This window comes from Accipiter gentilis, chromosome 22, assembly GCF_929443795.1.
Source record: "Accipiter gentilis chromosome 22, bAccGen1.1, whole genome shotgun sequence".
NCBI lineage: Eukaryota > Metazoa > Chordata > Aves > Accipitriformes > Accipitridae > Astur > Astur gentilis.
In genome coordinates, this window is record NC_064901.1 from 12,669,970 (window position 1) to 12,680,638 (window position 10,669).

Below are 10,669 nucleotides of genomic sequence, written 5' to 3' on the forward strand. Positions count from 1 at the left end.
AAGTGCATGCAGTGCCAGTGCCATCATCAGGCTCCAACGGGAGCTCAGAGCAACCACAGAAAACACTTCCTCCAGCATCAAATGCCTTGACCACGGCCCTGGGAAAGGGGCAGCCCCCCAGCCCAGCTCTAGGGCAAGTAGTCAGAGTGAGAGACAGAGAGCAGAAAAAGAGGTGAATAGACCCCTTCCCTACACATCAGTACAATTACTTAACAGAAGAAAAAGAAAAGGAGCGTAAAGTCTGTCAACATACTGAGAGGTGGGAATTGCGACTTTTTCTCTGGATTCACAAAGGAAGGACCCCAGTTAATTAAAAACATCTATTAATTTTAATAGCACTTTTTTTTGAGTACAGTAACAAAAAATCCTAAAAATTCCCTAGGCCTCTCCTTCCATCCGTCTCGATGTCATTTGCTGTGATTCTTTGCCAGTAATCCCTCCCCCCTTCATTGTATTTGAATTTCAGTGGCCCCTGCACACCAATACATTTTCTCTCTCGGGCTGCCACCTACCACTGCACTACTGTCGCTTGCCCTGTGACTGATGCGATTATTTTTTAACAAGTTACTGCTGATTGTGTGTGTGAGTTACAGCAAGAGGCCTAATTTACTACCTTGCTGAGCGCTCACCTGTGGAACTGGCACTAAGCAGAGCCACGCTTTGGGCCTTAGCAAAGAGCAAGCTGCTACTAAGTACTGCCAAAAGTCAGAAACCTGGCATCCTGCCTAGCCCTGGCATCCCTAATGTAGCAGATCCTTTCATTTTAATTCATCTTCCCCATCTGCAAACCCAGGGACAATAAAAACCTCCACGTGTCAGGTGAGATCTGGGCCTCTCCGAGGCCCAAGGCGGGTGCTCGCTGCCAGGGCAGGGTGACTGAGGTGCGGGGCTGGTTTGGTTCGTTCGCGGGCAGTAATTTTGTGCCGGACAGTAAGGAGAAAACAAACCGGTGCTTGCAGCACCGTCTGCGGGGCCCGGGCGTGTCGCAGGGCGCTTCTCTTTGCTTTGCTTCGTGCCGGGTGATGCCCACCGCTGGAAGTGGCAGCTGACAGACGTCTCTGTTTAATTAGCAAGCCCAAAGGTCAACCCGTATTTCAGAGGCGGCTCCTGCTCGTAGTGGCTCTCGGTAGCGTTGCAGCCCTCCGTGGGAAAAAGCCCGTGGGAGACGAGAACCGTGGGTGCTGGAGGGCCCGGCGGCCGGGTGGCACCGAGGGGGGTCCCCTCGCCCCCCCGGGCTCTGCCCCCCGACGCCCCCAACCCCGCGCGGGGTAAGGCTGGGGCAGCCGCCGCGCGGAGCTGCGCCCCTCGGCTCCGGCCGCGAAGGGCTCGGTCCGCCAAGACGCTCAGCCCCCGCTGGGTTTTGCCCAGCTCCGAGCGACCCCCGGGATCCCGCGGGGGTGGGCCGGCCACCGCGGCCGCCTCGCCTAGGGGCTCCGAGCGGCGGCCGCTGGCGCGGAGCGGCGTTCTGGGCCCCCGTCGCTGCGGCCGCCCCGACGGGCGGGCGGCTGCGGCCGCCTCCGCGCTCAGCCCAGGCGGGACGCTCCGCTCCTTCGGCGTCCCTGCCCTTCGCGGGATGCCCGAGGAGCCCGCAGCCCTCTGAGAGACGCAGCGACGCGAGGGGAAACAGCCACCCGCGGCGGCCCGCCTCTTGCGGGACCAAAAAAGAAAAAAAAAAAAAGAAGAAAAAAAAATCTCTAGCTGATAAAGAGCTATGAGCGTGGCTGCGGACCGGGAGCCACGCTTTAACACTTCCTCCCCCCCCCCCCCCCCCCCCTACACACAGGGGTTTTTTGCCAAAGCTGCGTAACTCCCGGCACATTTACAGAAGGCAAACCTCAGCAATGGCGATTCGTAGCAGGGAGGGCCGGAAAGGTGGCTGCCTCCCTCCTGGCCGAGGCGGGCCGGTGAGCGGCTCCCTGCGGCGGGACCGCTCGCCCGGCCGGCTCCTGGGCAGGGAAGCGGCCCAGCAGCCCGGCCGACGGCCCGGGGCAGCGTGCGCGGAAGGGCAGCGGAGGCCGGGGGCGGCTTTAACTCTTCTTAAATGTCATACTTTAATGGGGATGGAAAATGTGAATTTTCTGTGCATTCCAGGAACAATTCCTTGGGGTGGTGACCTTTAGCACCGATTCTTTTAAGAGAGGCAAGTAGTCGAGTGTTTATCTGGATGACTGAAAGCTTTCCCTGGTGGAAGTTTATGGAAGTGTTAAAGGGGGCGGATAACACGGGCTTTGGAGGCGCTTGTCCAATGATCTGGAGGGGCTTGGAGAGCAGATCTCAGCTGGCAGACATTTAAATGGGAGACAGCTCGGCGCTGCTGCAATTTGTAGGCAGGATCCGAGACTCTCTCTCTATGGACTCCCGGGCAGCTCCGGTCTCCCAGGCCACCCGCTCCGCCGAGTGACCCGCCGGGCAGAGCCCCGCAGAGCCCCGGGCCCCGCCGAGGAGCCGCCGCTGCCGCCGCCGAGCCGGGCCCCGCCGAGGAGCCGCCGCCGCCGCCGCCGCCGCCGCCGCCGCCGCGCAGGTGAGCCGGGACGCGCCGCTCAGCTCCGCGCCGCTCCGCTCCGCGCCGCGCCGCGCTGCGCGCACTCACAGCGGGGCCGCAGACGGGTCCGGCACCTACGGAGTTCGGCCAGTCTCTGTGGGAGGCAAAATTTGAATGTCTCTCTCCTACCTTCGGGGAGGGGGAAGGGGAGGAGTCGTTCACCGGTGTCTAGCAAAACTCCGGGGCGCCTCGGTTTTGCAGAGGGCGACACCCGTCCCTCCCGTCAGCGGGAGCGAGGGGGACACCGACACCCCCGCTGCAGCGCTGGGGATTAGGGCGCCGTTACATCTCTCTCCCCTGACAAGCCCAGGGATTGCAAAAGCCCCGTTAGCTCTGCCTCTCATCTCCGCCTACAGCATCACTCCCGACAAATTGGATTCGGCGCCCACCCGACACACGGCAAAATCCCGGCCCGGCCTCTGCGCGGAGCGGGGCGGGGGCAGATCCCCAGGTGCCGGCCCCGGCCCCTCCCGTCCCGTCCCGTCCCGTCCCGTCCCGTCCCGTCCCGTCCCGCCGAGCTGCCCTCTACGAGACCTTTCAGCCCCCGGCTCTGCCCCGGCCCGCCTTCGCAAACCTCTGCTGCTCGGCGGACCGTGCGCCTGGGCCCCCAGCACCTCCCCGGGGCGGGGGCCGCACCGCCCGGGGGGCTCGCTGTGTGCCGGCGGGGGCGGGCGCCGCGAAGCGGACGGTCTGCACCGGCTGCGCACCGGCTGCGCGCCCGCGGGCGGCGCCGCGCGTCCCGCCACCGCGCGTCCTCGGGCGCCGTCGGGCGGGACGGACCGCGGCTCCGCCGCTGCGCTGGGCGGCCCTCCGCCTTCCCCTCCGCCGCCTCCCGGCCCTGCCCTCCCACCTGACTCGTTTCGCCGCCCCGACGGCTCCGTGCGGCCGTCGGGCACCGCTCCCCTTCCCCGCGCTGACAGGCCCCCGCCTCGGCTCGGCCTGGCCGGAGCCCTCGCCGCGGGCGCGGACCGGCCGCGCTCCCCTCGGCCCCGGGCCCGCGGCGCGACCTGGCGCTGGGCTTTTCCCTGCGGGAGGACCCATGTTTACTCGCCCCGTCCCTCTTAATGCGATCCCTCGGGGGCTCGGGAGTCACTTCCAGGGAGCTCGTCCTCCGTTGGCTAAGCCTAGACGGCGGTCGTCCTCGCCCCGTCCCGTCCCCGTCCCCGTCCCCGTCCCCGGGAAAGACCCGGGTGGTGTCGCCAGCCGCCGCGAGGAGCGTCGGCGCCCGCGGGAGCCGGGCCGAGCCGCTCCCGGCCGAGCCGAGCCGAGTCAAGCCGAGCCAAGGCAAGGCAAGCCAAGCCGGCGGCCTCTCCGCCCCCGACGGCCGCCGGCGATCCCCGCGGCGTACCCACCCAGGCTGCGCTCAGCGACAGCCCGCTCTTACCTCGGCGTGCTGGGCGGTGCGGCGGGGCCGGCCTGTCCGGTGCGGGGCCCCGGCGGCGGGCCGGGAAGGTGCGCGGTCCCCCGCGGCCCGGCGGGCTGCGCGGCCCGGCCCCGGCCCCGGCCCCGGCCCCGGCCCCGGCCCCGGCCCCGGCCCCGGCCGCGGCCTGCTGTTGTGAGCCGTAACGTTTCTTCCCCGGCCGTCAGCTGCGGTCTCGCTCCTGGTGTCCCGCCGGTGGCTCCTCTCGGCGAAAGGACGGCGAGCGAACCCCCGCGTCGCTCGTCGGGGCCGGGGGCCGGGGCCGGGGCAACCTCTTTTCGCGCAGGCAGGGGCTCGGAAACACCGACGGGCGTCTGGCGCGCCCCGTCGGCTGAAGGGACGCGGGGTGCAGCTGCCCGCTTTGTGGGGTGCGCGGAGGCGTCCGGGTGCAGCGCCGCTGAGCCCCCAGCCACGCACAGCTGCCTCCGAGCCGAGCGCGGCGACCCGCGGGCCGGGGCCGGGCTGCTCTCCCGCCCCCGCGCCTCGCCGCCCCACGAAGCCTGCGAGTGACCAGCCACGCGGCGTGCGGCCGAGACCGACTGGAGGCGGCGACGGGCGGCAGTGCCCGCGGCGCTCTGCTCCTCTCAGGACGCAGTCCCACGCTGCGCCAGAGCACCTGGGTGGTTTTTTTTTTCTCTCGGCGATGCCACCCAGAAACGCGCAGCTGAAGCCTCGCTCCTCGTCCGTACGCGTGGCTGTGCGCGGGAGCCAACCCGTGCTGGTGGTTTTAGGGCTCCGTGAGCGAATCTGGCGGAAGGGAGTTGCGCTCTGCGGCGTGGAGCTGTCGGGCTGCGTGGGCGTCTTCAGGCCAGTCTGAGTCGGGTTTGGTGCCGGCCATGCCCACCCTGGTGTTCGACTTCCCTGGAGCCCCGTAGGATGCCCCGCAGAGCAACGCTTTCTTAAAGGGGGGAGTCTCAAAGAAGCTTCCGAGGTCTTTTTTTCTTTTCTCTGTTGCTGCCTGCGCTCATTATGTGTCTCAACAAAAGCCATCTCCACGACTCACAGGAAGAAATTATCTGAAATGTAAATGTATCCAAATTCTACCAGGCAGAGATGTTAGCTTTGCTGTCTTGATCTCGGGGGGGGGGGGGGGGGGGGGGGGGGGGAATATAAAAATCATGGTTCTCTGGGAACCGCCATTGCCATGCCTTTTTGTATATTTAAAAATACAGATCTGTGAGCTATGAAAACATTACATAAGACTATTTCTGTAATTCGTATATAATAAGCCAGGCATAAAATTATGCTGATCCTTTGGGACATAAACCACTTCAATTTTCTCAGTAGTCGAAGGGTTGTGTTTTGCCTCTTTCTTTGGCTGGTATTTGAAGCCCACCAAATACATTTGGGTTTTGTAGGTCTTCGTCAGATTATTTTTCATGTTTTCTGTGAAGCACATGAGTCCATGGTTCATCATAATATTTTCCTAGTAAATATGGTTCACAGATGAAATTACGGGCCTGCTGAGGTCTGTGAGAATTTTCCTGTATATTTCAACAGAACCAGGATTCCGTCCAGTTCTTTCAAACAAGTTGCTTTGTGCTAAAAATTTCAGTAATAACTTTCTGACTCGGCCTGGGCACTCCTAGGGAAATTCTGTTTATGAATTGACATGTGGAGATACTTAATTTATAGCAGAAAATGGATAAACGAAAAAATTACGGCTTAATTGTATGAAATAATAAACCTGAAAGCATTTACACTTCTCTGTGAATGGTTGCTAGTATTAATCCACAAAATTCCTAATCTGTTTTAGATGATGAGATCCCAGGCTCTAGATCAACCACATATGAGGTGATATGAATGTTAGGGCCCAATTCTGCTCCTGTTTGAAGTCAGCAATAAAACTTCTCTTGGCTTCAGGACTAAGAGCTTACAGATGATGAAAAGTAGAACTCAGCAGTGAAATATGGAAAGAATAGATTTTTGAAGTATTTTGTTACTTTTTAAAAATAAATATGAATCCTATCAGATCTCTCTGGATCTGAATGAAGTAAGTGGGAATTGACCATTTTGGTTATAGTCATCTGTTCCTTCAAAGGATTCTCAGATGGATTCTCAAAAGGGTTTCTGGTTATGCCAATGTGACAGCTAGTATCAAGTACTGAAAATTTTGCAGAAATTTGGAATGTAAGATTTTACAGCCTGATTCCTCACAGCTCCTACCCAAGCCCCAGAGTTATTATTTCTGCAGAGTGATGGCTGTGACAAGAAAAAAATACATCTACTTCAGGAGAGATTTCTTTTTGGTACACCTTTGGGTATGGTAACACTGATTTAGCTAATTGTCCTCTTCTGTGTTCTATTTTTTTGCAGTAATAAAAAAAAAACCCAGTTAAGGAAACATTCACAAACACTAATTCATAGATGGATGAACCACGCGAGTTGCTAACATAAGCAAGCAGAGGTGTTGTCTTCTCTCATAAGCAAATGCGTTGCCTTGGGACCAGAGGTGGGGCAGAGTGCCCACACTGCATGTTGGTGGCTTTCCTTACTGAGGCATGGCACCTCATTTTCCTCTGTATTTTGCATTTTTTAAAAAATAATCTTAATTTTTTAAAGAAATGTTTAATAAGTTACTATTAAAAGAAAGTCCTGCTTGAGCTGCTGTGGGGATCATGAGGTTCACATAGCCTGTTCTGTGGGTCTATGTTTAAACTGTATTTATCCCTAAATGATTGGATTACTTTTACTTTTAGGTGTGTGTTTTGGAAGTGACCATAACAAAAGTTTTTGCTGAGTTGCTAATTTTCATTTGAATCACAATTCCTTTTATGAGCATGTAATATAGCTTCCGCCTTTAAGGCTGGAAACCAACTCAGTGAAAAATTACCTTTCCTCCCCCAGTTTAGGATTATATTGAAACACATGCTTGCATTTCCTTAGGGTTAAGCACATGCTTAATAAAGATGCGTGAATCGGGGATACAGATCTTACAATAGTAAACGTTATCACCAAATTTCTCCCAAATTCCCATCCCAAAGTACACCTCATTTTCACATGACTAGACCTTACTGTGCCAACAATTGCACATTTATTAAAAAAAAAAAAAAGTGACGCAATGTGTAGGTCATCAGTTGTAGAAATAAAAGTAGTCCAGGAATATGCATGTTCGTGTTGGTGGAACTTCAACTCAGTTATAGGACACTAAACAAACACCTGAAGTTTCCTGGCACTGCTTATAAACTACCAATTTATTTTCAACTGCATGCAATGACCTTTTTTTTTTTTTTTCTTTTAAGGCTCTGGCACCATCTTGAGTAAATAAAGTGCATATTAAAATACTGTCTAAATACAGCATGGGTATACAGTTGCCGGAGAAATAGGAATAGTTTTGGAAGAAGTCATTCTGGTCTCCTGAGGAAATAAGCAGTGGTTTGTAACTCTTTTTTAAAAAATTATTTTAAAGACAAAATTAAACTTAAAAAGAAACACGTTTAAATAACATTCAGGTTGTAATAGAAATGGGGAAAAACCAGCAAATGTGAAGTCCGAGCTGACACTTGAAATTATGCTGCATTAGTCTTCAATTAGAAATCCCAACTGTTTTTTTTATTCTATGTCAGAGCCTTAAGGTTATTGAAATTGCATGTTCTGTACCATATTTCATTTAGATATTAAAAGCAGCCCTTCCAAGTTGTCTGTTGGAGTCGTCAATAATGTCATTCTTACATCCTTCGCTTGAAGCCTGAAGCTTCTGCCAAACATAGGACATACTGGTACATAAACCTAAATGAATAAAACTAATGCATATATTTATCATATGTATTATAAACTCTAGGTGTTTTAACAATCTGTAGACAAAGACTTAAAAAATTAGATCCACAAGCAAATGCCTGAATACAAGGGACTCCCCCTGTGATACTTTTCCACTCCGGCAGTTCCTTTCCCAGTCCATTCAGTGAGAAGCACTTTTTGAACGGCATAATATAACATTTATTTTCTCCGTGTGGCTGGGAAGACCTAGTAACTGAGAAATAACAGTTATCTTTTATAGCAGATGGTACTCTGCTGAGTCTCTAGGTGGCCTTTACAGTATTGGCATTTGGCTGCTTTCCTGCCTAGTTGTGTGGTCTCAGGCAAAGCGGATAAAGCTGTCCAGGACGGTGCCCTTAGTTTCAGTTCAAATGCTAGTTTGTCCCTTACTGATAAACCGAGTCAAATAAGGGATACAACCACAGCACTCCAAGCAGGTAGAAGACACCAACTTCCTCAGGATTTTTTTTCACAATTCTTCCCCTTTTCAGTGCATGTGCCTCTTCGCGGTTCTCCCATTTTACGTTTTTTTTGCAAGCAGTTGCTCATTTCTGTTGGCTTCTTCCAAGCTCCCACAGGGAGGGTTGCCTGAGAGCCTCATTCCCCGATCTGTCTGTCTTGCTGCCACATCCCTGGCTTTCCAGAACAACATGGAGACCACGGTACTTCTGGAAGGGGGAAAAGTGTGACAGCCGATGAGTTTCTTCCCGGCTGGTTGGTGTCTTGAGCTGACTGAGCAGCCAAAAGAACTCAGAGTTTTGGGAAGCAGCAGAAATGATGGAATAAGGGAGGCGAGAAAGGCTGCTCCTAAGCTGTTTATTAGGTTTGGAGCAGGGCTGCCGTTTTGAAGAACCTGATAGTCTCCACTTACTGCACTTCTTGAAATGTTTTTTTTGTGTATGCACAAACTACATGATGCTTCATGTTGTGTACAAAACACTGCTGTCCTCATATGTCTTTTCAATATCATGCTGTATATAATGATTAAAATTCAGAGATCTGAAAAATTCTTAACACTGTGACTGCATCTGTATAACTTCTGTCAAGGGTTCAGAGTAATGTGCGAGAAGGTGTAATTTGAAATTACAGATGCATCTCTTTTAACCTATACCTAAATATTCTTTTATGTTAGTTGCCTGTCTTGTTGCACATCTCTTGCCTTAAGCATCATCACACTCGGCCACAGTGGACCACTTCAGAGGTGCAGTGTGACAGAGCTTGGCACACTGTAAATCAGGCAACAGGTGGATACAGCATGCACGTTATATTCTGGATGTATATTATGCAAGAAGCTGTACAAAGCTTCTGAGTCTGACTAAGGGACACATAGCTAGACTAGATCTCCTGAGTGAAAGTGTTTAGTCCTCTGGTACCATAGATAGCTATGTCATATAAATCCTTGTGTAGGATAAAATTCTTCCACCAGTGTAAGTAAGGAGCAACCTTCAGTGAGCTATGTCAGAAGGGAATGAGAACTCTTAACTAGGGTAATATACATGGAGAAAAGAGCTGGAAAAAGATGCATGCTACACAAAATGAACTTTTGTTTGGACTTTTTTTATCCTTTGACTTCCAATCACCATATATGAAAGCTTTTATCACTTGGTAATCTGGAAACAGCTTTCCAGCTGGTAAAGGCTAAATGCTTATCTTTTGCATGCACACACACACACATTTCCTTTATGGAACTGAAAATTTACTGCATACTTGGCTTCTGTTGATATCTGAAATCCACAACTGTGCTTTATTCCCTCAACTTCCTCCATATAGGATGGTCCGCACACTGTATGCTGTCGGTGCTGTGTTTCTTCTAATGGGACTTCTGCTACCAACAGCAGAAGGGAGAAAGAGGAATCGTGGATCTCAAGGTGCTATCCCTCCTCCTGACAAAGATCAGCCCAATGATTCAGAGCAAATGCAGACACAGCAGCAGTCAGGCTCTAGGCATCGAGAACGAGGAAAAGGCACCTCAATGCCTGCTGAAGAGGTGCTGGAGTCTAGTCAGGAGGCACTGCACATCACTGAGCGCAAATACCTAAAGCGGGATTGGTGTAAAACTCAACCCCTCAAACAAACTATCCATGAAGAAGGCTGCAACAGTCGTACCATTATCAACAGGTTCTGCTACGGCCAGTGCAATTCCTTCTACATCCCCAGGCATGTCCGTAAAGAAGAAGGCTCCTTCCAGTCTTGTTCCTTCTGCAAGCCCAAGAAATTCACCACCATGACTGTTACACTCAATTGCCCTGAGCTTCAGCCCCCGAGAAAGAAGAAAAGAATCACCCGAGTTAAGGAATGCCGGTGTATATCTATTGACTTGGACTAAACTGAGACAAACGTAGCGATTGCACTCTGGACTGTATGCAATCATTGCCAGCCTGAGAGTGAGTGGCATGAACTAGTATACCGTGGGGCTGGACAAAACTGAAAGGAACCTAGTGAATTACCTAAAACAAGCGAAAAAACCCCCAACCCCAAAAACAAAGAAAAAAAATTGATGTAAAGGAAGGGCACGCATGTGTGTGTGTGTTTGTGTGTAAGGGGGAAAACGGATGTGTACAAGCAATATATGAATGTTCACTCTGGCAAAAAAATTTAACAGGGGTATGAAATATTAAAAAAATTTGTTTACCCTCAGTCATGAATTAGGCTTCCTAGTGTATATTCACATTTTTGCCGCTTGCTGGGAAAGTGGAGCTGTGGCTTTTGCTAATGTTCACCTGCTGTGCTGTTTGCTTTTACTGTATTAAGAGAAACATCAAAGTGAAAGGACAATATATTTGAAAGCATGGCTCTATTCTTAAATACGTTGTAGGCAAAAAGCAGTTTAAAGCATAGCAAAACCATCACTGAAAATAGCAGCTGTATCAAGAGTTTGTAACATGCTTCTTCAAAAAAATAACTGTAATTCACAAGCCATGTCTGGACAACAATGGGGGGACGTGGGAGTG

General features: G+C 52.4%; 1 protein-coding gene across 2 annotated transcripts; it reads left to right on the forward strand.

Annotated features, from left to right (window-relative positions):
• Positions 1-2,450: 2,450 nt before the first annotated feature.
• On the forward strand, positions 2,451-10,136 carry GREM1 (gremlin 1, DAN family BMP antagonist). Of its 2 annotated transcripts, none has more exons than XM_049825943.1 (2): positions 2,451-2,521; positions 9,489-10,136. In XM_049825943.1, exon 2 carries the CDS (start codon positions 9,490-9,492, stop codon positions 10,042-10,044), a length of 555 nt encoding a protein of 184 aa, XP_049681900.1. In that variant the 5' UTR covers positions 2,451-2,521; position 9,489; the 3' UTR covers positions 10,045-10,136. The 2 variants fall into 2 exon arrangements, with proteins under 2 accessions (XP_049681900.1, XP_049681901.1); XM_049825944.1 differs by lacking the exon at positions 2,451-2,521 and having other exon boundaries at positions 9,490-9,516; positions 9,727-10,136.
• Positions 10,137-10,669: the final 533 nt, after the last annotated feature.